General features: G+C 50.5%; 9 protein-coding genes across 9 annotated transcripts, besides 3 other annotated features; 5 read left to right on the top strand and 4 right to left on the bottom strand.

Annotated features, from left to right (window-relative positions):
* Positions 1-190: 190 nt before the first annotated feature.
* PODANS_2_7765 (uncharacterized protein) lies at positions 191-891 on the bottom strand (the record flags this gene model as incomplete). Its single annotated transcript, XM_001911535.1, has 2 exons — positions 191-337; positions 400-891. 2 exons carry the CDS (start codon positions 889-891, stop codon positions 191-193), a joined length of 639 nt encoding a protein of 212 aa, XP_001911570.1.
* A 359-nt stretch (positions 892-1,250) lies between these two features.
* Positions 1,251-1,751, bottom strand: PODANS_2_7763 (uncharacterized protein; the record flags this gene model as incomplete). Its single annotated transcript, XM_001911534.1, has 2 exons — positions 1,251-1,376; positions 1,488-1,751. 2 exons carry the CDS (start codon positions 1,749-1,751, stop codon positions 1,251-1,253), a joined length of 390 nt encoding a protein of 129 aa, XP_001911569.1.
* Positions 1,752-2,612: 861 nt separating this feature from the next.
* Positions 2,613-3,612, top strand: PODANS_2_7760 (uncharacterized protein; the record flags this gene model as incomplete). The annotated part of the gene is made up of 2 exons (XM_001911533.1): positions 2,613-2,645; positions 2,725-3,612. The coding sequence occupies 2 exons, from the start codon at positions 2,613-2,615 to the stop codon at positions 3,610-3,612; spliced, it is 921 nt and encodes a 306-aa protein (XP_001911568.1).
* Positions 3,613-4,751: 1,139 nt separating this feature from the next.
* PODANS_2_7750 (uncharacterized protein) lies at positions 4,752-6,125 on the top strand (the record flags this gene model as incomplete). Its single annotated transcript, XM_001911532.1, has 1 exon — positions 4,752-6,125. One exon carries the CDS (start codon positions 4,752-4,754, stop codon positions 6,123-6,125), a length of 1,374 nt encoding a protein of 457 aa, XP_001911567.1.
* Positions 6,126-6,765: 640 nt separating this feature from the next.
* On the top strand, positions 6,766-8,120 carry PODANS_2_7740 (uncharacterized protein; the record flags this gene model as incomplete). Its single annotated transcript, XM_001911531.1, has 2 exons — positions 6,766-6,990; positions 7,026-8,120. The coding sequence occupies 2 exons, from the start codon at positions 6,766-6,768 to the stop codon at positions 8,118-8,120; spliced, it is 1,320 nt and encodes a 439-aa protein (XP_001911566.1).
* A 1,414-nt stretch (positions 8,121-9,534) lies between these two features.
* On the top strand, positions 9,535-10,439 carry PODANS_2_7735 (uncharacterized protein; the record flags this gene model as incomplete). Its single annotated transcript, XM_001911530.1, has 2 exons — positions 9,535-9,573; positions 9,984-10,439. 2 exons carry the CDS (start codon positions 9,535-9,537, stop codon positions 10,437-10,439), a joined length of 495 nt encoding a protein of 164 aa, XP_001911565.1.
* Positions 10,440-10,503: 64 nt separating this feature from the next.
* Positions 10,504-10,713: a sequence feature (pseudogene).
* A 47-nt stretch (positions 10,714-10,760) lies between these two features.
* Positions 10,761-10,832: a sequence feature (pseudogene).
* Positions 10,833-10,930: 98 nt separating this feature from the next.
* Positions 10,931-11,191: a sequence feature (pseudogene).
* A 2,082-nt stretch (positions 11,192-13,273) lies between these two features.
* Positions 13,274-18,504, bottom strand: PODANS_2_7730 (uncharacterized protein; the record flags this gene model as incomplete). The annotated part of the gene is made up of 2 exons (XM_001911529.1): positions 13,274-17,614; positions 17,659-18,504. The coding sequence occupies 2 exons, from the start codon at positions 18,502-18,504 to the stop codon at positions 13,274-13,276; spliced, it is 5,187 nt and encodes a 1,728-aa protein (XP_001911564.1).
* Positions 18,505-19,930: 1,426 nt separating this feature from the next.
* On the bottom strand, positions 19,931-20,785 carry PODANS_2_7720 (uncharacterized protein; the record flags this gene model as incomplete). Its single annotated transcript, XM_001911528.1, has 1 exon — positions 19,931-20,785. The coding sequence occupies one exon, from the start codon at positions 20,783-20,785 to the stop codon at positions 19,931-19,933; it is 855 nt and encodes a 284-aa protein (XP_001911563.1).
* A 724-nt stretch (positions 20,786-21,509) lies between these two features.
* On the top strand, positions 21,510-23,398 carry PODANS_2_7710 (uncharacterized protein; the record flags this gene model as incomplete). The annotated part of the gene is made up of 2 exons (XM_001911527.1): positions 21,510-22,722; positions 22,812-23,398. The coding sequence occupies 2 exons, from the start codon at positions 21,510-21,512 to the stop codon at positions 23,396-23,398; spliced, it is 1,800 nt and encodes a 599-aa protein (XP_001911562.1).
* Positions 23,399-25,366: the final 1,968 nt, after the last annotated feature.

The raw sequence follows: 25,366 nt of genomic DNA, 5'->3' as shown, positions 1-25,366 counted from the left end.
AAGTTGGTAATTCTCGATGGGGAAGAAACCACGACACGAAATGGACAATCACAGTTCTTGTAATAAAATACAACTTTGAAGAAACCGTGCTAAACCAGCGCAAATGCCTTCAGTCGCGGCTCCGCGCGAAACTACAACTCTATGCTCGTCCCTGTGTTACTTAACACCCAACTACTTCACCCAGCCGCCCTTAGCAAGCTTCACCCTGAACCTCAGTATGCCAGTTAGGCCTGTCGAACACCCTGCCCTTCACCACGCTCTTATCACCACACTTGTCAAGAAGCAGTGAGGTGAATTCGGCGAGCCTCTCCCACTCGACCTCCTTCTCGTTATCATCCTGTCACAATCAGCGTCAGCTTTGAAGAGAAGCAATAAACCGAAAACAGCAGGATCACCCACGTCGTTGCAGTAGAAAATGGCCGAGTTATACGAGCAGCTGACGCGGTCGCAGTGCTTGCCTCCGGCGATTTTAGCCTTGCCCGGGAGCCCGTTTAGATAATCGCGGCCGATCTGGATGTTCTTGATTTCGGCCCACTTCAGGTTGGATGGGTTACACTCGTAGTATACAGTGTAGTTTGAGACCGTGGCAGTGCCATTGGAGGGGGCGAGTTCAGCGGGGGCGCTGTAGGCCACACTTGAGAAGGCCAGCGCGCTGGCGGCGATGGTGAGGATGGATATCATTGTGCAAATGGTGAGTGTGTGTTTGATGGTTTGGAAAGGAGGGGAAGGACCGAATGCTGGGGGAAACCATGGATATAGATACTGGTTAGGGGCACGGCTGGCAGGAGCATCCCGCTGCTGCCACCTTGGACAGCTGCCGCTGCTGAACCGCGGAGAAGACATCGGGCGGAAATCTTGTTGCTCCTTGACGAACAAACGTTTGATAAGCATGGGCCCTTCGGCCGAGAGAAGCAAGATATCAAAGCAAATGAAGACTACATCATTGTTCACGGAAGAGCAGCAACTTGAACACAAATGTTGCGGCCGAGATTCGGAGACAATGGCCGGAGGACGGGTTATTTTGGTTTGGGCCACAGCAACCGTAGAAGGGCACTTTATTGATCATCTCTCTTTACAACTTCACGGCCGACATCTATATCACATCATCTGTTTGCCATACTCAAGAACGCAGCCCGGCAACCAGTGCGGGTATAGTGAGTCGCAAATTTACGACAAACCTTCTATGCTCCCTCGCCACGACTGACTTCAACAACCCGCCATCAACAGCCGTTGACCCAAACTTTCACAAACTAGTTTGTGCTATAACGCGCCACTCCATTCACCCCGCGACCGTCGTTGTAAGAGCACTTCGTGAGCAGACTCTCTGCACCTGCGGCAATGTGCTCCCACGTAGTCTCGATACCAGTGTTGAAGTTCTGTGGTGGTTGGATGTCAGTAGAATGTAGAAGGTCCCCGAGGATGACTCTCTGGCGGTTTGAACCTACCTCGTTACACCAAGTAATTGCGCTTCTCCAAGAGCAGCTTACGCGACCACAACCCTTTTGCGTCGTCCGTGGTCTGGGTGTCTCTGGCAACGAACGTAGGTAATCAATTTCGTCCCGGATGGAGTTTTGGTGGGCTGGCGAGGTATCATGATCGCAGATCCATTCCAGGATATACCCCGAGTCGTCATAAGCAGCGAGGAATGAGGTGTTGTGAAGGGAGAGTGAGTTGTTGACAACCGCGGGGGTGCTGTACACGGTGCTGATCAGTGCCAGCATGCTGACGAGGTAGGTGACGATAGGCAACATTTTGTGAGTTTAGATTTGAATCTCTGCTGCAAGTTCCTGGAGAGGAGCCAACGAAGCTTTGGGGGGTAGTGCACGACTATATACTTGTTCCAGAGAACTATGGACAGGGGCATGTTGGCACCATATTCCGCTATGCTTCACGCTTGTGATAGTTATCGCACATGATCGAGGAGGATATCAGACGGAGATCCAGACCGCTTGTGTCATAAGTTTGTCTGAACAGCGGGAGCTCTTTACGCATGCAGCGGAGCGAGGGTTTGGCCACGAGGGAGAATGGTGGTGTCATGGCTATATGGCTCAGAGTCTCAAACGACTCATCTCAAAGGGCTTTGGTTTACGTGCAAGGTATTTACTTGCACACAGAAACCATACGTTTGTCGAGCGTGAGATAGATGCATGTATTCAGTGTCGTTGGAGCTTGCCGCCGGGCCGTGAGCACGGACCAATCTCAGCGAATCTTGGGTCTAAGCTGGGTAAGGTGAGTTACCGTACGCCAGGGCCGAGTCAAATGGTAGGTGTTTACATTGACGCGCATTCCAATCAAGACAAATTCTTACTCACCGTGCCTGCAATACATGTAAGTTAGAAGGATTGCCTTGAGCAAAGTCATTGAGTATCTCATCCGATATGAGCAACTGGCATGGGGGTTGCTGGCTGCTGATAAAGCAAGCGCCGATACAGGCCGCAAATCGGTGGGTGGAGGGGCACCTCGATTTTGGGAGGCAAACTAACCATTTCCCAAGAAGCCTTTCGACTTTCAAGATGGCGCTCTTTCAACCACCCTGACGGAGACTCATTTGGTCAAACTCTCAGTAAGCACTGGACCTCAATAACAAAGTTCGACTTTCGCACATATATCGAATGTCGCTATCCAAGATAAAACACATCGTCCTTGTCCGTTTGCCCCACCTTGGCACTCTGCCCCGCCATCGTCATGGCCATCATGACCAAACTCATGCTAACGAATCTGCAGGTCCTCTCAGGCAAGGGCGGTGTCGGAAAGTCATCCGTGACTACCCAGCTCGCATTGTCACTCTCATTAGCTGGCCACTCGGTCGGTGTTCTCGATGTTGACCTCACGGGGCCATCGATACCGCGCATGTTTGCCATCGAGGATGCCAAAGTGACACAGGCACCCGGGGGCTGGCTACCCATCACTGTCCATGAAGCCGATCCAACTTCTGGACTTGGTTCGCTTCGCGTCATGAGTCTGGGGTTTTTACTCCCTGGGCGAGGCGATGCTGTGGTATGGCGCGGGCCGAAAAAGACAGCCATGGTGCGCCAGTTCTTGTCAGATGTCTTCTGGGAGGAGCTCGACTACCTTCTCATCGATACACCACCTGGCACGAGTGATGAGCACATCTCTCTTGCCGAGACACTGCTTCAAAAGGCACGGCCAGATCAGGTCGCCGGGGCGGTAATTGTGACAACCCCTCAGGCAGTGGCTACTGCCGACGTGAGGAAAGAACTCAACTTCTGCACCAAGACGGGGATCCGTATATTGGGCGTTGTCGAGAACATGTGCGGCTTTGTTTGCCCGAATTGCAGCGAGTGCACCAACATTTTTGGCAGTGGAGGAGGTGAAGTCATGGCCGATGACTTCAATGTCAAGTTCTTGGGGCGTGTTCCCATCGACCAGCAGTTTATTGTCTTGGTTGAGACGGGAAAGAGGCCGCGATATCCAGAGGGAACAGTTATTAATGGGCAAGATATCTCGGCAGCTGCAAAGGAGGCGGAGGCTGAGGAGGCTAAGAGAGATACCGCGCAACTGGTACTAAAGTACAAGGACTGCTCGTTGGCGCCGATATTCAAGACGATTACTGCTGATGTTGTTTCGGCAGTTGAGCAAGGGGGCGCGTGATATAGGAGGGTAGACTCATAGGGGTCGTAGGCGGTCAATTCATAACCCACCATGCCATCGCGATAACTTCAATGGTTTATCAGGGTTCACGTGTTGTAAGCTGTCAGGGCAATGAAGTAACGGGACTTTTTCAATGAAACGGGTCTTATCGGCCCGTGGTCGAGAAAGGCAAAAATTATCATCGTTGATGAAGCATTGTTAGGGTTGTGCTCAGGGTTGATAGAGGGACGAGTGTGGTCTACTAACAGTGGGACCGGCACACCCCCTTGAGCTTCCACGACCTTGGGAGCATTGGGCAACGGCTGACAGGGGTGAGCAAACCCCGCCATCCATGGAAAAAAAAACGCAGAGAAGAATCACATCCCACTTGAAGAACCAAATGCCAAAATTCTCTCAGCAACCGGATATTTTTATTTTTTCCCCTGTGCCATTGGCTCACAGCCAGGTAGACCTACTTGCTTACAAACAAAACAAGAAAACCACTGCCACTTGTTGCCGATCTTCCGACCGATTCGATTCTGTCGTGCCAAGGGGCAGCTTCGAGAGCATCCCACCACAGCTTTTGCACCTATCGCATTGCCGCGCAAACTTTCAACACCACCGACGACCATCCCATCTTGAGATGCGCACAGCCATTGGAAGGTCCTGGTATGCTAATCGTCCCTCCCGTTTCAACACACAATTTTCTTCACCATGACAAGCTTTGTTTAAATGCTTCTTCCAGCGCGACCTACATATACCCTGATTCCCAGCACCAGTCTAACTCTTCGAATCTAGATCCCGACGATATAGCTTCACTATCACCCCTTCCTTGGTTTACTCCACCATCATCTCCGATACTCGCGCCCAGGTATCGGTTTACCTGCAATAAAAGCCTGTTTTAAGCGCAAGCCCAACATTCCGCTCTCAAAGCGCTATCGCGTCACCCTCCGTGCCCGCCCCCCCTAACGTCCGCTTGCGAGACGTTCAGATACCACCTCCCGAACACCTGCTGCTGGCGTCGCCAGCCTCTAAAGCGAGACCCCTTTCCTGTGGGCCTACTCTCTCAAGCGACCTAAAGGTTCGTTTGAGCGGCAGCTAGTGTCCCGCGGACGTTTTCACCAGAGAACATAGCCGACACACCCCAAACCTCGCCAAACATGACTTCCACCAACGTCACCAACAGCGTCGCCGCTGAGGAGACCCAGCTCACCATCAACCACGAGATTACCGCTGACTTGGACTCCACCAACGCCTTTGAGGGACCCGAGAAACTTCTCGAGGTCTGGTTTGCGCCGAGTGCTAAGACTCTTCCTCCTGGGGTCAAAGAGAATGGCCTGAAGTCGGTCAGCCCCTCCATCTGGGAGGGCATGTTGGATATGGTCAACTGCAAGGTCCTGTCCATCGTCAACTCTGATCACGTTGACGCCTACCTCCTTTCCGAGTCTAGCATGTTTGTGTTCCCCCACAAGCTTATCCTCAAGACCTGCGGCACCACCACCCTGTTGCTGGGCCTGCGCCGTCTTCTTCGCATCGCTGCTATCGATGCCGGATTCCCTTTCCACAACGTCAAGACACTGGAGGATGAGCGCGTTGCCGCCACACCTCACCGTGTCTTTTACAGCCGCAAGAATTTCCTCTTCCCTGATCGCCAACAAGGCCCCCACTCCAGCTGGAAGGAAGAGGTCAAGTTCCTGGACGAACTGTTCGAGAATGGTAGCGCCTATCTGGTCGGTCGCATGAATGCGGATCATTGGTATTTGTACATGACCTCACCTACCACTTCCACCTTGACCCCGCCTAGAACCCCTAGCTCTAGCACCGGCGGAAGCCCTACCCGCTCCGCCAAGATCCCCACAGGCATTGTGGCGCCTTGTGTGGGATCCCTCGACGACAACGATGACGAGACGCTCGAGATCTTGATGATGGATCTCGACCAGGAGCTTGCCAAGCAGTGGTACCTGGAGGACTCTGACAAATCTGGTGAGGGCCATGCTCTCGGCACTGTCATTTCCAACAAGTGTGGTCTGGCTGAAGTTTATCCCACCTCGGTCTACCCCGAGGCTCGCATCGACTCCTATCTTTTCACCCCTTGCGGATATTCCGCCAACGGAGTCATTCCTGCACCCACCAAGTCCAGCGATGATGCTGCCAGTAGAGCTGCGCACTACTTCACTGTCCATGTCACCCCGGAGCCCATTTGCTCATACGCTTCGTTCGAGACCAACGTGCCGAGTGGCCAGAATGGACGCCAGACTTCCGAGGTCATTGACCACGTGATCAACATCTTCCGACCTGGTCGCTTCACTGTCACCCTATTCCAGACCAAGAATAAGCCCACGACCCCTAGCGATGGTGCTGATGTCGAGGACAACCAGAGAAGCTTGGTCAAGCAGACAGTGGACCGGATTGATGGATACCGCCGCATCGACCGCATCATTCACGAGTTTGAGGATTACGACCTAGTTTTCCGCTACTACGAGCGCGATGGTTGGACTGGCACCAAGAAGGCCATGGTTGGCGAAGACTTTTAACTTTGCTCTATGCAGAAGATTGTGGACGCAAGGGGACAATGAATAACGACATATTTCTACAACAACCCTGCCTTTTTGTTTCTATTTGTGATACTCCTTCTGTTTTCCTGGAGTAAAGATAGCCAGCTCAATTCAGGTCAGACTTACATTCCAGCTGTGGCTCTGGATGTGTTTCTCGGTTAGGGCTTGTGGGAGCCCATCTGTTTTCCAGCTTCCAAATCCGTCGCATTCCAGCCAGATATCCAGCTCGAGGGGCACCAGCCTCTTTGGCATACTCTTCCGCCGTCATCGAGAATGTGCTCTTTTTTTGGTGGCAGCTCTGGTGGCGGGGCATTCTTTTTGGTGGAAGGATTTGTAGGATGATTGATCACACTTTTTGCATGCTATCCCTCTCATCGTTCTAGTTCCTGTTTTCTTTCGCACCCCCAGCAGATACTTCATCTTTTTACATGCTCTCATTACTCTAACGGGCATTTTTCTTTTGTCCGCAGGGACTGGATCCCCTTCCGACGCCTGGCATCAGCGCAACCTTGCCGTCGACGCATCATCGCCGTATCATCGACCCAAAGTTTCACACTTTGTTCTAGGCAGCGAGAAGCTCAACAAAGTCAAAGTAGACAGGCGTCAAAGCGAGGAAAGGATGCCGGCGTTATTGCCAGGAGGCGGGGCATCCTACACCGAGAGCCACAGCTACCACTCGAGAACAAAGGCGGAGACATGGCTCCCGCGGCTGATGCTAGGGGCGCTGGTGGCGATGGGAATAGGGAGTACCATCGGGGCGTCGCTATCAGGGGTTGTATTTGAGAGCACGGGGGATCTGAAGAGGGAAGGGGTGGGAATTGCGCAGAGTTTTGTGCTGTTTGCTGTGAGTATTTCTTGACACTCTCCAGGAGACTGTAGCTGACAAGGTGGGACAAACAGTCGATATTATCCTTCTTTTACATCATCCTCCATTTCCTTGCCGCCAAGAAGGGCGACAGCCTCTACCTCAACTTCGACCCTCCCATCCCGAGCTTCAAGCACCAGCTTCATGCCTGGGCTGGGGTGGTGATACGGTTGGCGGTGGTGATGTGGAGCAGTGCTATTATTGCCGTTGCGGTGGGGATATACCATGGGGGAGGGGGGCATAGGACGGTGAGGTTGAATCTGGATATGTTTGCGTGTTCGTTGGGGGTGGTTTTTGGGAGTGTGGTTATGGTTGTGGTGCATGTGGCCAGTAGGCCGTTTGATATCCCGGGGATGTCGTCGAGGAATGAGGAGATTGACAGTGAGGAGGAGTACGATGAGAAGCAGGCGAGGGGATCATACAGCACTTCTGGTGATGGGAGGGATGGCATAACGGGTGAAAACACCATACGGGCGACGCCCCAGGGATTCAAGAGCTATCGGCCGAAAATGCCGTCAAAGTCTGCGTCTAATATCAGTGGGTCGAGCTTGCCAAGCAGGATGAGGTCTGGGAAGATGGGAAGGGTGAGGAGGTATATCCTTCAGGCACCTGCTCCGGCTGTTCTGGCGCTGGTGAAGAGTCCTGAGCTGAGTCGTCCGGGTCGTGCGCCGACACCGGAGAGTCCTATTGGGCCGCCGCAGAGGGATAGTCAGAGGTTGGAGGAGCTGTTGGTTCCGAGGGCGTCGGCTTCTGATTCGTATTTTACGGCGAGCTCGCCTGCTTTGATGCAGAGGGCGGATCCGATGCAGGAGATGCCTGGGGGGAAGGGCGAGAGGCCGGTTTCGCCGGACACGGTGATTTATGCTCCGAGGCCTGCGACGACGGTTAGGTTGAATCGGAGGAAGAATAACCTAAGCGCGGCAGCAGGGAGTAAGCTGCCTTTTCCGACTACACCATCTCCACCACCGGCGCCTGCTCCTCCACCTCGGCCGCCACCACCAGCGCCGGCGACGACAGCACCACCGTGTCCGAGTGTGCATACCATTCCAGGCTCGTGGGAAATACATCATGAACCTGATGGGCATGGTGGACATGGCAATTTCATTTGACACGGGTTGCTTATTTTCAGGCCTACCTAGCATCTCACCAAGCACACATATGATCAATTTTCATGACGACTTAGTACTCATCATAGATGCACAATGATACCTTCATTTTGCTCCCTCCCTTTTGCTGCCAAGATTCGGCGGCTCGTTCAAGAAACAAGCACTAAGCTGATGAGTTGCAATCCGATTCATTTGGGTTTCGGCATTTTTATCCGACTTTTTGTGGGGTTCTTTTATCTGTGGTGGTACCTTTTTCGTCCGAAAGTTTTTCAGGGCTGTCACCTGAACTATGATATATCGTTCATCTGATCATCACTGACAGACAACAGCATTGAGCTACTTGCACTATGTGCGGTGTTCATCGAGGACTGTGTTTCAGCCCACGCATTTGTGCGTGGCAGTCGAGCTAACTCACAACGTACTTTGAGGTTTTAATCGACATTCCACGGCTATTTACTTATAGGCATCTTCGCTGTCTGTGAATGCCTTTGTCCAACGTCGCAGTCACCATTTTTCGGTCCACAACGTGCCCAGCAGCACTTTGGTTTAGGTTTTGAACATGTATTCAAGGTATGTGGTGGCGTTCAGTTTGGTTAAGATCTTGTTCGAGAAGACCCGCTTGTGTCTAGTACCTATGATGGCCTTTGGCAATGGCTTTGGCCTCTGGATATATCCCTTATTCACCCAATTGCGAGTGCCATCTCGTTGAATACCCTGAGCAATACTCACTCGACGTGCTATTGTCTTTACTGACATTGTGAAATTTGACGGACACTGTTATCAAAGTCCTAAAACGCCACAATCCGAATTCCCTTCATCAGCATGCTCCATCAATTAATTGAATGCCTCAATCCGAATTGTATTTTTGATCCACAGGCTGCTCCCACAGTGAGCATGGGCGACTTCATCGGAAGTTTGGTCTGATTCCTACAGGTGGAACGTATTATTGTTAACGCGTTGAATGAGAGCAAGTTGCTCTTGAGTTCGGACTGGGTCAGAGACTGAGGTATTCAACACCAAGGTGAATATCACAACCAGGACCCACTTTGGGAGTGAACATCTTCGAGTGGCACCGACAGATCTCGAGCTTCTAGGATATATATTTGATCACTAACTTGAATTCTATCTCCTCTTCTTCTTGAGGAATAGACTTCCAAACAGCCAGCGAGGTTTCTGACAGCAAAGCCTCGTCTGTTCACACCTTCACACCCAGTCTCTCAACACTACATAACCCATCTCATCTTCCACATCTCTTTCACACCCTCTCTCCGTCACATCATCCCCATCACATCATCTCCTTCACGGCATCTCGTTCACATCTTGACGGCTCACTACCCATCCAACAGCTTCATTTAGGCTGCAGCCATAACACTGCGCCTCCACAATATCGTTCAAGCAAAACCGAAAAGCCTTCAACATGATGAGCGGTCAAGGAAATCCGACCCGGCACATTCCGGTAGGTTAATACACAAGTCTCATGGGACGCCATCCTCTTGTCAACTAACATCTTTATAGGTACCCAGGTCAAGACTAACACCACTTGGGCAAGGAGAGAGTTCCTACAATGCTCAAGCTGCCAGTGGAAGGGCTGAACCTCGCCAAACAGAGCAGAGGGCTACCCAGTCCAGCAACTGGAGAGAGAGATACTTGTCTAGAAGCATCATGCCCCAAGTGTTGGATCAGAAAAACCCTAGGACCCCTCCCAATTCTAGCCCTCTCTATACGCTGATGTCACCAGCTTCCTCGGATGGTAGCTGTTTTGGAGGCGCCACGTCCCATGCGGTGATTCTGTCTTCGACCATCCCATCTCCAACCCTCACAAACCCCTAGAGCGAGATGTCACACCATTTTTCAACCGCCGAGCAGTCTTTCGTTCAGCAATTCTACCAGCACGACCAGCCCTTGGCCGATCATTTTTACCAGGCTTCACATCTTCCCAGCTACCAGCCTGACGAGCAGTCTCTCGGTTATGAATTCTACCTGTCGGCTCAGATCGCCGGTCTTCAACCTTACCAAGGCGCTAGGATTACCACAGGGCAGTCTATCGGTCATCAGTACTACCAGCCAGACCTGCTGGCCAACCCTCAGTCTTACCAGGCTGAACAGACCACCCCTTACCAGCCAGCCGAGCCGAGATTGCCTTCAGTGAACTACCAAGGTGACTTTACCAACCCCCATAACCACTCCGCCACGATCGATCCGAATGAGTCTTCATCCCTATACTTGACCCATCTCCCGCCAGACATCACCGTGACCACTCTCCTCGATACCATCTACCTCAGTGTTCCCGAGCTCGACGACCGCATCTTTACATGTTGTTGAGCCTGTTTCCGAAGAGAGTGTGGCGGTTGGGCGTGAAACCCCGGCCGTTTCCCCAGATGAGAAGATGAGGTCTAAGGAACTGCTTGGGAGCGCTATGGAATCCCAGCAAGTCGGCCTTACTGAGGAGCAGCTACACAAGAAGAAGATCTTGAAGTGCATGCTTCTCGAGGTCGGTATCTTGTTTCACAGTATTTTTATTGGTATGGCGTTAAGTGTCGCCGTCGGCGGTAACTTTGTTGTCTTGTTAATTGCTATTGCTTTTTACCGTGAGTAGTAAACGCTTTCCTGTTTGTCTCAAAACTATAAAAATACTAATATATTATTGCAAAAACGTTTAAGGGTCTCGCATTAGGAACTCGTATTGCCTCTATTAACTGGCAAAAGGGGGTGTTATAGCTATAGTTTATAGTATTAGTTTATGGATATACGTAAGTATTATTATTAAATAGCCGGTGTGCTCAATAGAAGATAAAGCTAACGGTGCCGTCTTCAGGATACCTATTGGTTAAGCTATTGGTCTAGCCACCCACACGCTTTACGCCCCCGACTCTAAGTTTAGCCTGATCTTAGTAGGAACTATGAACGCTATCTTATCGGGATTGCTTGTTTTTACCGCCCTTATCGAGTTACTTACGGAGGACTTTCTTAGTGATAATAGCTAAACTACCTTCCGCGGTCGTAAGCGGGTTACAGCCTACTTCCTTATGCTTTTTGGCGCTATTTGCATGAGTTTAGTTAGAGCCTGGGCTTAGTATTTAAAAGATGGCACATACTATAAGGCTTTGTAATGACTCGCCTTTTTTCGAGTTGGTAGCGTTGGAGTTTATAGGGTTTCCAACGTAAGCCCCGGGTATACGTTACGACTTTTTACCTTTCTTATTTCTTTTTCTAGGTCTTGATGATTTAACTATATAGATATATAATATTTTTTAAAGGGATTTTGAGAGGCTATTTGCTTCAACGGATATAGTTTTAGTATACAGGATATTTAACTATTCTTACTAGGTAGATTTAGATAGGGTTCTCCTATATATATCGCAGTAGTTACTTACTGCGGCGTTTTACTTTTTCCCCTAACACAAACCGACGTCCCCAGTTTACTCTCGTTTAACTAGATAACGACGGTGACCGCCACTACTAACCACCATCAACAGTAAGGTATTCTTCCGTAGCTCCGAGACTCAACCCGTCACCCGTCGTTACTATTATTGATCGAAACCCTTGGCTTTAATAGAAAGTTAAGAATGGGGCGTTATGACGTTAAGACAAAGGGGTCTACTTGGCGATAATAACTCGGAGGCAACAACTGGGCTACCAAACCCAGTGCCGGCCTATGTATTGTGTCCAGCGCACTTCATCGCTGAAAGGTTGCACTGCTGCACTCCATATCTGACGAGGAAGGCCTGAGCTAGAAGCGGATCGCAAAAAGTGGTTCAAGGGACGGGATCGTGTATACTCCCCTTATATATACCACCTCCGCCTTTTCCTTGCAACCAATCCTCTCACTACGACAGGTGCTCAACACCTGTACATCTTCCGTAGTATAGTGGTCAGTATGTGAGCTTGTAAACTAATAAGTGCCATCAGCCATCACAACTTCTAGCAACTGAGGTAGATCAAAAAACACAGTTATATCCAATATTTATGGCACAGAATAAATCGCGCCGTATTGTTGAACATTTGAAAATTGTAGATGGGGTAAAGTCTTTTAACTTTTAAGAGCAATGTCTCAGTTCGTAACATCCGCTGATTGCTTCAAATTTGAATCCATAGCCTCAAGAAGAAATTAACCAAAATTCCAGCAATCATTCCCTTGATCAAAGGCCTACCCACCTGGTTAACTACCTCAAGTGTGAAATGACAATAAATTACAGAGGTAAGTATTCCACCCAATCTTGATCCATGCAAAAGCTACTACCAAGAGTAATCACTGTCCCCATCCTCAACCTCGTCTTCTCTCACTTCCTCTACGCAAACACCAGGAGAATCAGGATGCATGGCTGGCGACGGCGAGGCATGTCTCATTCTTCCAGGGCTTTGGATATCAGGTGTTAGTAATAACCCCGGGCCCATCACGTCGCTCGGATTTCCAAATCTCGCCGTCATCGAAAGTCCTTTCAGGGAACTCTTCATGCTGATTGCAGGGTAAAGCTGTCCCCGAGGCACATCGTCCCCTTCCAAAGCAGTTCCTGACAACCCAATTGTTAGGGCTAATGTTAGTTACGTACGTAGTTTATAATCGTGACAGACATTTGTTCTGGGTGGTCCTGTACGTGTAGGTACCTAGGTGCATATAGGTAGACCAGGTACCGGTAGGAAGAAACAAAACAAGAACAAAACGAAGCTCCACTTACCAAGGGGTTTGTTATTCTTCAAGAAGGAGACCTTTCTCTGTCCATCGCCCACCTTGACCTTGCAAACTATCGTGTCGTTGACACCATACCCATCAGCGTACCTTCGCCCCCATTCCGATCCCAAGAACATTTTCCCGTCATCGCCGTGATACCCCAAAGAACCCGATTCCCATCCTATCATCTGGTTGAGATCTACCTTTTCCGTACAGAGTCCAATTCCAATGGGAAAACTATAGCACGTCGAAATCAAGTTAATCCAACAGAAGGTACTTGTTGTCGGGACACAACAATTGAACTCTTCGCTCAAATTGAAGGCGGTAAGGTAGGTAAGGTAGATAAGTAGGTAGGTAGGTACTTACGGGCCACTCTCATCTATCATATCACCAACTGGGTCGTTAACGGTGACTTCAAATTGGTAATCCTCGTGGGCGGGTATGCAATAGTCGGCGCGGATCAACGCGTACATGGCCACTCCCCCGGTCATGAGTGGTTTTGGGCCAACCGTGACGGTCTGCCCATCCGGGGACACCTCAAGAGGGTGCGCTGCATCAACATCGTCCCACCTGGATGGAGTGTTTGGCTCAACCGTAGAAGAAGCGTCTTTGCGATGTTTTGTTCACCTGTTAGCTCCACAAAGACCCTGGGTTGCAACAACTTACTTTTGTCTGCCGCTTCCTGAGCATACTCTACGAACCAGCCGGGTAAGAAGTCTGTGTCGGACGTGACCGAGGGTGTGTGGCTGTGTTTAAGCGTGTAGGCCAATGTCCAGTTGTTCCTATCCACTGCTATCCCGGCAAGAACTTCTTTGCGCGCCGTCATGTCCTCTCCTTTGAACAGTGCCTCGAGCAGGTTCTGTCTTGCTTCGCTGGCATGGAGGACGGGGAAGATGGCAGCCGAGCAGGATGTGAGCCACTCGCTGCCCTTGTTTTGCATCACGGCCACAATCTTGGTGACGGCATCGCTGGATTGCGAGAGGCAAGCCCAGTAGAGAGCATCTCGTAGGCGAAGGTCCTTGCTGAAAACGTTTCCCCCTTTACTTATCAGCATATCCATCACGTCGAGATCGGCTTTCTTGGCACTCAGCATCAGCGGGGTCCTTCCCACTCGATCGCAAATGTTTGGTTCTGCCTTGTGATCGAGAAGCTGTCCGAGCAGCTCATCTGCGCCTTTCTCGATGGCCATGTGTAGGGGCGCGTTACCAGCGTCGTTGTGGTGATCGATGTTGGCGTCGTGCTGCTCGGGATTGTCTAACAGATAGCCAATCACATCATCCGAGTCCCAGTAAATTGCATATGTAAGTATGGTCCAGCCTTGAATGATTGTGTCTGGGGTGGAGGATGGATCTTTGCTGCGTTCGGCCAGGAGCGCCTTCACAGCTTGTGGCATATCCTTGCGAACCGCCGCCCACAGAGCATCTTCAAGACCCTGTACAACCTGGAATTTTTCCAGCCTCTTTTCAAGGAGTGTTTCCACCACGCCCGAATCCCCTGTCCTCACTGCAAGCTGCACTGCGGTTTCCCCATCAAGTGGAATGTTGAGGTCAGCGCCTCTCTGGAGAAGAATTCCCACCACCGTCTCGTGCTCATGGAGGATAGCCACGCTCAGGGGTGTTCCATGTTCCTCCCAGAAAATGTCGACATTGGTGTCGTCTTTACTCAACAGGAGTTTGACAAGCTCGGCAGACCCATGCTCAGCGGCGATATGAAGTGGAGAATACATCCACCCTCCGGTAGAATTTACATCAGCTCCCCTTTCCATCAGGAGCTTGCAGAGCTTCAGCCCATCGCCTTTTGGTGTAAAGTAACCCGTCGAATAGAACCGAGCTGCAGCACAGAGAGGGCTTCCAAAGTTGGAGCTTTGGGCATTAATATCAACGCCATCTCTGCTTAGGAGATACTCGACCATCTCGAGCTGGGGAACGGAGTTGTGGATAGCCATGTGAAGCGCCGTTATGCCGTTGGCTTTGGACATGGTCGGATCAGCTGTCTTGAACCTATTCTCAATGAGTAGCTTCACCGCGTCGAGGTGGGCGCCTCCTGCGGCACGATGGAGAGCAGACGAGCCGGTCTTGTTGGTTAGCATAGGATCCGCCCCGCACTCCAAAAAGAACTCCATCACATCCACGGCGCCGTTTTCCGCAGCAAGCACCAGGGGGGTTGATTGGTAGTTATTGCGTATTTCAATCAAGTGGGTGCGTTCTCGGTTGATACCCACGAGCGCGATGGCATTGGGAAGGCTGAACTTGTCGGTCGTGTAGTGGAGAGGAGTCCAACCATCATCATCTCTGGCGAGGGCGTCTGCCTGGTGGTCCAAAAGACAGGTTATAATCAACGAGTTGTCCTTGTTGACAGAGCACGCTTGATGCAGCGGCGTTCGGTCCTCCTGGCCCAAGTTTTTCCAGTTGGGGTCTGCACCCGCCTCAAGAAGCTCGTGCACCACTTGTTCTGCGTGGTTTCGAGAAACAGCCCGATACAAGGGCGTATCCTTTTGGGTGTCGTCGATATGACCTAGACTAGACCCTCCTTTTACAAGGGGCACAATGACGTTGGGACTGTTCCACTTGACCGCCAGATGGAGCGGGTGCTCGTTCTTGACGTTTGGCTTGTTCATATCGAAACCCTTCTCAGCCAGAACTTGAACCTCAGGCCCGTAATTTTTCTCGATAGCCATGTACAGCAGGTGGTAAAACTCTTGTGAAATAGCTGGTAGTCCTGTTTCTCCCACGCCGGACAACTTGAAGGTTAAAAGCTCCCTGAGCACTTCGAGGTGGCGCTTCTTGAGCGCTGCTCCGGCTGCTTCGATCCATGCTGCATCATCCCATGCCACTGACACTGAAATCTGGTCTTGATTGGCCATCAGATAACGCACCACAGCGGTTTGTCCATTCTCGGCCGCCAGCTGGAGGGCCCGAGGAGCCGATGCTGGATCCATCACCAACAGGTATTCAACGACGGGAACTTGGCCTTCCATGGCCGCCATCTCTAACGTGGACAGTGCTGACCGAAATGGTAGCGGAGGTTCTGGGTCGGGGCCCCTTGCAATATTTGCTTTCCCTTCTTTGTGAAGAGTCCTGACAACACCGATATGTCCGTTTTGTGCTGCCAGCTGAATTGGCGTCAGCCGTTCCTCGTTCCGCAGGTCCACCTCGCAGTGTTGCTTCAGTAGAAGCGTTGTGGCCTGTTCAAAGCCCTCTCGTGCAGCCAAATGAAGTGCTGTGTTCTTTCCTTCGCCTGTTACGTTAACCCGAACCTTGTACTCGAGAAGCTTCTTCAGGATGGGGACTCGCCCGTATCGTGCAGCGACAAGGAGGCATGCATCAAGATCGTCACTGGCTATGGAGCTTTCCCCATCTGCATCATTGAAAGGACCAATGACCTGCGGGTGAATGCTCAACTTCTGGTACATAGGGTGGGTGAGAAGAGCGGTAAAAACGTCACTGTCTCCCTCCTTGGCGGCTTGGTAGAGAGCACTCGATTCGCCGTCATTGTGGATGCCGGGATCGGCTTTGTGTTTCAGCAACAACTTTACCACTTCCGAATGTCCGTGTCTCGCAGCCAGAAAAAGGGGAGTCTGACTACTTGATGGCAGCGGCGTGTTGACAAGTTTCTTTCTGGTCTCGGGATCTATCCGGTGCAGGAGCTCCTCCAAAATCGTAGTAAAGCCCGATTCTGCTGCAATCTTGATAGCGTCATATCCCTCATTGTTCATTGCTCCAATATCAAGCTGGCTGTTGATCTCGAGGATCCGCTTGACGATGGACAGGCTTCCCAGTCTTGTTGCCAGATGCAGGATAGTCGACCCGTCTCGCCCCGTTGCTTTGGAGGATGCCCCTTGCTTGACCAGAGCATTCACAACGTCCATGTGCCCGTTTCTGGTTGCGCTGAGCAGTGGAGTAAGTCCCTTGTGACCCTTAATCTCGAGCGTGTCGGGTGATAGGACAGAAGTCAGTTGAAAGATGAGCTCTGCTCTCCCTTCCTCGACTGCAAAAGTGATGACTTCCTGGACCAGCTGATGTTTGACCTCCAAAGTATCGGCCCAGGGCATCCTGCTTGAGATTGATGAATCTGCCAGAGGGTTGGACCAGGTCGTCTTGGAATGGTCGCCTCCCGGTATGGCTCCTCGAATCATATCATCGACAATTAGTGTAAGCCCAAGCTTGTTAGCCATGGCCAAGGGAGATGTCAGAGACTCAAGATTTTCCGGGAGGTGGCTTTTGAAGTGTGCATAGAGACTGAACCAGGTGGAACGCAGCGCAGGGTTTCCAAAGAGCTGAGAAACCGTTCTGTATGCTTGAGGATCACCATGACAAAGGTTGTAGTGGTCCGGCCAGCACAGGCTCGCGTATCTTAGAAACCCGGCTTCCTTGGAAAGCGTGGCATCCTGCGTGATATTGGATCCAAGCTCAGGGGTTGAGGTCAGACCCAATAGGAAAGATGTATCGTGGTAGAGGTCGCTGATGTACTTGATACAGGCCTTCAGCATTGACAAATGCAACTGTTTGGAGACCTGCTTGTGTTTTGTGTGCAGATAGTCGGTCAGAGTCTCGTAGATGGGATACACCCTATCGTCTCTGACCTTTACCAGATGCCGTATCTTTTTATGTCCAAGAATGTCTTTGATGATATCCTGCGAAGTCCGGCTGCGTAGATCTCGCCAACTTTGGGTCTCCTCCCCCTGCAGAGACAGACAAATGGCAAGTTCAACACTGCGCAGCGGTTGGACCGCCGTGACAATACAGCCCAGAACTTGACGCTCCCACCGAGACAGGATCGCGATATAATGTGAGTATAAACCATCAAGTGTGCGGGGAAGGTGCTCAAGCTTGTGAAGTAAAAGGCCGCTTCCGTTGAATGCGGCGTCGAAACATCCAACAGATCCAGCGACTGCATAGCAACAAGATAAGGTGGTAAATCGTGGCAAACTGTCTTGATAATCGTTTTCTGGAGGTCATACCAGAGCACATTCCGCCAAGCAATGTCCAATACCCTCCTCTGGACGGCTTGTTTGGTGGCTCGCTTCATGTCCGCTTCGTCACTGAGGCTCAATGTTGCGATTGTCGACTTCAATGAATCCGGAAAAATGGGGAGTGTTTCCGAGGAACTGGTGACAAGAAATCTCGGGGGCTCTCCACTCTCTTGCTTTAGAGATTTGATGGTGCTAAGGTATTCGAGGAAGTCAGGCGGCAAATTGTGTATTCCATCAAGGCAGATAAATAAGGGACCTGAATGAAAGTTGAGAAGGGACTGGAAGAGACCCCAGGCGGCGGACTTGTTGAAGAGATTATCTGCTCGCATGGTCCTGCAAAGCGGCTTGGTACGTCGAAATAACTTGGGATTCGCCGACAGAATTTGGCGGCACAAGGAAAGAAGAATCCTGGCCGTCTCTGATGTTTGGATATACTGCTTGTGAGAATTGAACCTGACGAATGTTGCGTCTTGGAAGTCGGGAATCGCTGCCACTTCTTCCATGATGACACCCGCAACAGCGGAAGATCCAGAGCCAGGTTTGCCATGCAGGTGGAGGAAGGCGGGTGCTGAGGACGCGAGCCATTCCAAGTAAATGCTGTGTGATGCAATCCATCTCATCGTCGGGTGCTCTCTTTGAGCAGTGACACCGTCCAGGTGTGTCCCGGGATCCCTTTCAGCAAGTGCTTGCATGAAAATGGAGTATTCAACCTCGGATGCTAGTGATTGCAGCCATCTCATCAGCATGACTTGAGGAGAGTCACATCTGCATACAGTGGTTGTACTCACCTTCGCTTTTCATCCTGCTTTGGATTAGCCCCCAGAGCCTGTCAGTCTTCGGGTCGCCAGGTGCAAAGTGCCACAACTCTTGATAGCTACAATTGGCAGCTACGTTACTCTCGGCGGCATGACCAAAGGTTGACGAGAACCTTCCAACCACCGATACTTTTTCATCGTCCTCAATGAAGTTGACAACAGAAAACATGGACAGCAGTTGTGAGAATTGCGCGCTCACTGATGGGAAGGCTGCTGTTGACTCCGCAATGAAGATGAGAGAATCAGGAATCTCTTCTTCTGTGGCTAGAACCAGCCGCATGAACTGCTTGTCAATTGAGGAGTTGATGTCAACCCGATGCAGGGTGCCGAAAAAGAACTGTGAAGCTCGGTGAGCTAGTCAGCATACAAGGTCAACTTGGTGGCTCGCTGTTGATGTCCTGACTGACCAAGCTTGTAGTTCTCCAGACAAAGTCTTGATAGCGCCAGTCTCTCATGGCTTCGATGAGAGCCTGCTTTAACACGATCCCTCCTACATTCTCTGCCAGAAACAAGATGGGACTCCTATAGATGGACTTTTCCAGCAACCCCACCTCCTCTTTTAAGAGCTGAAGCAGGTCATCCGCTGCCCGCCAGACCCATCCTGTCTGTGATAAGTGATTGTTGTCCGAACGGAGTCCATCAAATACTATGATGCGGGCCTCTGGGAAGCGGTCGCCGAAAACCTTTTCAAGCGTGTCTTTTGACTGTGCGGTACTGCGTGAAGCACACACACCACAGACCAGCACAATACTAACAAGTAGAGAAGATATTGTGAGCAGGATGAAGAAGTCAATCTGATATACCTATTCTCTTTATTCTGGCACTTACTATAGGGATGGCATTGTTGGTTGCCGATTGCTGGTATGTTCTCGTGGCGAAAGGTAATAGTAATTAAAGAGGTATGCCGGGAGGAGAACTGAAATTATTTGCCAGGGCAGGTAGAATTGGCTGTGCTAGCTGATCGGTGGTCAAAGGTGAACTGTACGGCATTGTTAGGTGGTGTTTGGAGAAAATAGGTCGTTAAATTCATTGGGTGCCTGCCTGAAGTGGCTAATTGACCTGACGATTCACATTCTTCCACAGCTCTTTCCTCCTGAAATCAAAGCATGTGCCCAGCCTGGCTGGGCACTCCGAAAATTCCTTGCATGGTACACAGGCACCGCTAAACTACACCCCGCACCCATTTGAATTTGATAAGTGTAGGTGGCAGCTGCATGTCAGCCCAACAAGACAGGAAGGACCCTTCCCTTCTCCGCACACCAGACACTTGTACATATACCTGTACATTACAGCATTGGAAAAAGAATCGCGTCAACCGCCATTGCTAACTGGATTTCCTGATTCCTGCCAATCCAACTCAATTATTTGTCTCAAGTGGCGTCGCAAATGCAACATCGACACTCTTCAGCTCAGCCATGTTTTCCAGCTCCTCCACTGTCTGTCCGAGTTTGGCAGGATCAATGTTGACTGGGTCAACAGCTTCCGTCTGTCCCATCCCGAAGAAGGTCCGAATGTCGGTTCCGAAATCGACCTTGGTTTCCACGCTCAGCTTGACGAGAAAAGATCTGTTGTGAGGGTGTCGAAGGAGCACCGCTGTCCTGAGGTACCTGGGGATCCCAGCTTTCTTGGCAAGCTCCTCGTCCTCATCCAGCTCCCAAATGGCCGAGTTATCTTCCCCATATTCGTCCTCGCGTTCGTTGCTTGGAATTCCCGTCAGGCTGGTGTAATGTTCCTTGGTAATTTCCCTTGACACCTCCCACTCGAACCCCAGACTTGCTTCAACAATTCCGTCCAGGCCGCTTCCTAGAGAGCCAGTGAACTTCTTGCTGATGTCAGATTTGCTTTCAGCCCTGTTCAGCGCAAAGGAGCCATTCGGCACAATCTTGCACACCACTGGGTCCAAGGTGTAGTCGTTGCGCCCACTGCTGTCCTCGAACTCGACAATGAGCTTTGCATTTGTAAATCGACGCTTGTTTGGGGACTGGAAGCGAAACTCAAACACCAACAATGTTCCGCGTGGCCCGCCTTTCGTGATGGTCCCAGCATGCACTTTGGTCAGCACGGCTCTGGTCCTCACAACTCCTCCATGATTTCCTCTGGTTATCATGGTTGTGGGATTCTCGGTATCGAATGCCTGATTGGGATCCCTCCTCGTCCGAAACGAATCATCGTCATCTGACTTGGGAAACAGAGGGATATCGACAAAGTCCATAATAACAACAACGGATACCGTAGCTGGTATGGTTGATTGCCGAATTCGAGGGTTGGATGTTCCTGAGTCTATAAATGCACCAGATCAGGCGAGTATGGTATTGCCTTGTAGCATGAATGAAAGTGCTATGCAGAGGTGGCATAGGGGGATGGGTATCACAAGACGATAATGCATCTCAACTGACCACACTGCATATTTAGCACTGAGCAGATTTCCACTTTTATCACGACATACTCTCCTCCACTCATTCAGTTTGGGCTTCAATATAGAGGGGTCGAGGCCGCCCCCCATCTCGACAAGCAAGGCTGGCCTGCGTTCACCAATAGATTGTGCCGAATGTAGTCTAAGATCCATGTCCTTATCAGCGAGGACCCCTGGGCCGAAGATATGCATATGCATATGCATTATTAATACATGTATGTACATGTACATTTACAACGAAATCAGATCATGCTTTTTGTCTCGACAGTCTTGACAGAAAAGAAATTCCGTACTGTGCTAAGCTTTTTCTGCCTGGCTCTAAGCCTCTGTCCAATGCTAACTGAAACCTGGCAAGTCTGACCCATGTCCTCCCGTTCTTCTGCTTGCATCTCAGTCGTCAAGCTCTTTATTTTTTGCCCTTCAGGAATCAGCTTGTTTGACTTTTTTCCCCCGGCAAGACTCCTCCTTTTTACGACGAGACCCACCGCACTCTTGACTTGAAGTCCCTTTCCAAAAGTCGGCAATGGCGCAGTTCAGGTTATCCAGGTTTGACGACAGTGGAGACGAGGAACAACCAACATTCTCTACCAACACTCTTCAAGGTTCCGGAGGTGCAATCAAGCAGTCCACTGTCTTGGAAGCCGCAAAAGCTGTCGATTTTAGCAAACCGGACCAGAGCGTAGCGTTTGAGAAGAAGTACAGAGAGTTTCTCAACACGGCAAACAACGAACGAACCTCGACGAGCGGAAACATTCTCCATAAGCTAGCGGATAAATCAGAGGATGACTGGTGGCAGGACAAGCACGAAGGAGAAGCCGGGGACGGCAGGTCTTTCTTGAGATGGCTCCTCAAAAACTATGAGCACATGCTCAAGTGCGAATACAAAAAGGACGACTCAATTCCTTTGCATTTCGCTCTCTACCACGAGAACCATGCCTTTGTCAAGATTGCTTTGGATGGTCTCGAGCCGGAGGACTCGGAGATTGCGCCCTCGTCTACCCTTGGGCAAATCCTTCAACATCGGAATCGAGACGACGAGACTTGTCTTTACCTCGCCGTGAAGCACAACTCGGAGCATGTCAATCGAATCATCAAACTCTGCGCTCGGATTGGAAACGAAGCCGGAGGCGTCCGCAGAAGCAATGTTTTCGCTCAGCAGTCTCTTGCTGATAAGTCCACTGCTCTGCACCATGCAGTCATGCTTCGGCAAGAAGAGACTCTGGCCATCAACTTTGTCACTGACCCCCCGCTGGCGACAATAGTAAATGAATCAATGAAGGCCGACATGAGGTTGGAGCTGATATCTTTGCAAGTGGTAAATAAAAGCCCAGTTGACGAGAAGAGGCTCGAGATGGTGAAACTCTTGATGGAATCCGAGTTTATCCAAAACACTGCCAGCAATGTTCGAGCAATCCTGGCCAGGATGAACTATTCAGAAGATAAGGACAAGAAACATAACAAGGCACTCAATTTGACCCCCTTCCAGACCAGAGTAGAGGGACTAGTGAGCAGGATCTGGAAAGCATACCGAGCACATGCGACGACGGAGTTCAGGGGCCTTCCGGGGCCCATCAAGGACAAACTCAAGAAGACGGCCCGCGAGCAAGCTTTGCAAACGGCTTTGGCCGAGGTGTATGGAACAGACGAGATACTCACCATGATGAAGCTGTTTTGCATCGACAAATTTCGCACCAATAGAAAGAATCTTTTGCAGGCTCTTTACGCTCCTGGTGAGGGTAAGTCTCTTTCTCTATTTTGTTCTTTTGTTTTCGAAGTCATTGAAGATATCTCAACGGGCTAACCGTTTCTTTTCTAAACACCAAAGAGAGACACCTCGAATTCAGCCTATCGGGGCTCCGTGGCCAGACTTTAACCAAAGACTACCTGAAACGACTCGTCAAGCACTTGAAGTTTGAATCCATTCTCATATGTGTTAGTCTCCCGAGCTTGATCTTCGAAACAGATCCGGTCGAAAATGGGTTCCCCATCTCACAGGCAAACTCCAATGCACGAAGCGGCGCAAATTATGCTGGCGAGCGAAGATCTGAGGCTGTGGTGGCCAATGCCAAAACGAACGAAGCCATGATGAATGGGAAAGGCAGACGAGACCTGGTATCGGTATTTCAGTGGCTACGAGAGAACCATGTCCGCACAATAAAGAGGGTTGTTGTCATCGACGACAGCGATCGACCACATTCCGACGGCGCGATCGAGCAGGCCTTGATGAACTTGGATGTGGAAATCTGGGACTGGAAGAAGCCTGACATCTGCAGCGATGTCATCTATTCTGTAGCCCCAAATGTCCGCGAGGTCTCGCTTTACTGGTCAGGAAATGCCGCTACCATGTTGGGTTGGTACAGTAACGAAGGGTTTGCTAACCGCGAGAAGTTCAGGAAGGTATGTTGCCCGTGATCATGCTAAACAACGACAAGTTCCCCTACATGAATTGTTAGCTAACACTTTTCTTTAATCTCCGTGTTCCTGGTGCAGTTACAAAAGATATTGCTGTATTATGATATGGTAATTGCTGTCTACGTCAGTTCCGTTACATCAAGCATTGAGCTAACGTACGGATATAGGGCTTAGAGAGCAAACAGAGAGTAGAGAATCAGATCAAAAGATTCCGAGAGCGCATCAACCACTCAGAACCTGCTCAACTTCCAAACGGGAAACTTACGAACGGGAATCTTACGAACGGAGGACCGACCCACGAGCCCCATCAACCTGACACTGAACACCATCAGAATCCCGATGGGGATTATGGCATGGTTGAACGCTTACCAGCACCTGTTCAGACTTCACCTACAACCGAAACCACCACCGAGATCACAAACATCACCATCATCGATGCAGAGGATCCCGGCTTTCGCAGTTTCAGGTCAAGTTTCAAGACAATAGGCACAAAAAGCAGCCAGAAGTATGTATCCAAAACTTGTTCACCTGGACAAGAAATGGAGAAGCTAACCTGTTAAACCACCTTCTCTGGAAAACAGCGACAACAAGTGGATGCAAGATATTCAACCAGTATGCAAGTTCATTCGCTCAATCAAAGATTCCAAGGAAGCCGACGACGACAAGACAGTCAAGATCGCCATCATCGACGACGGAATTGACGCTTGCCTCGATAGGTTCGACGGCAAGATCGTGTCGGGCGCCTCCTTTTGCTCGCAAAACGGCCTAGATGATTCAACCGTGCCTTATTTTGTTTCAACCAGTGACCAGCACGGCACCATCATGGCTGCTTTCATTTTACGCATATTCCCTCGGGCACGGCTGTACGTGGCCAAACTTGATGAGAGATCAGGCGGAGTGCACGGAAAGCGCCACATAACTGCGCGTTCGGCGGCTGATGTAAGTCTCAGCCTTTTTATTGTATATTTTCAAGACTTCCCCAGAGATTTATGCAGGGGAAAGGTTCAGGATGTTGGTTTAACCCTTCTTTACTTCTAGGCCATCGAGTGGGCCATTCGTTGCAATGTCGACATCATCTCCATGAGCTGGACCATCGAAAAGAGCAGCAAATCCTCCGAGGAGATCAGCGGCTTGACTTCAGCACTCAACAACGCCAAACAAAAAGGCATCCTAATGCTCTGCGCCGCTAGTGACCAAGGTAACAGCACCCACCTGTTCTGCTTCCCGGCAGCCAGTCACCACTGCGTTCGAGTCGGTGCCTCAACCGGCACTGGGGAGCGATGCGACTGGGTACACAAAGAAGACTACGACATCCTCCTTCCGGGAGAGAACGTGCCCCTCAACCTGAGCCTAGACAGGCTTCCCACAGAACACAGCGGAAGCTCCGTAGCAACGGCAATCGCCTCCGGGCTCTGCGGGGCCCTTCTATACTTGGCGAGATACGCGCTCGACAAGAACAAGTGGGAGGCGCTCAAGTTGACAGAGTCAAATGAGATGCTAACCATGCTTCGTTTCCTGGGCTCCTACGGTCCTGCCAACTCAAAGTTCCCCCTTGCGGATCAGCTGGCTTTCCTGAGGAACAAGGACGCTCAGAGGACAAGAGATAAGGCCGAGGTCGATAAGCGATTAAAGGACTTTTTCAAACAGTTTGAGGTAAGTTGAATGGAAACCGTACCTACAAACTGCGGTAACATGAAGTATTTTGGGACCCTTTTCCTTTGCTGACTTGTTTGATTCAAAATGTTCAGGAATACTCAGTCAAAGCCAAGAAGGGTTGATCTTGATCTTTGAGAGAAAGCCTCAGCTGAGAAGACTAGAATTCCCAAACCTCTGGAGGGGTTTATGAGAGTATACTGATAGTAGGTATCTAAAGTTCGTTAATCTTATGTGCGGTTCCATAAGTCCCATAAATAAATCATTGAACTTCATCTCTATTTTAATCTGACTCTCGCATGGTAGGCCCCGGCT

This window comes from Podospora anserina, chromosome 2, assembly GCF_000226545.1.
Source record: "Podospora anserina S mat+ genomic DNA chromosome 2, supercontig 2".
In the NCBI taxonomy this organism is placed as follows: domain Eukaryota; kingdom Fungi; phylum Ascomycota; class Sordariomycetes; order Sordariales; family Podosporaceae; genus Podospora; species Podospora anserina.
The sequence above is the reverse complement of the archived record's forward strand: the minus strand, read 5'-3'. Positions and strand labels throughout refer to the sequence as shown.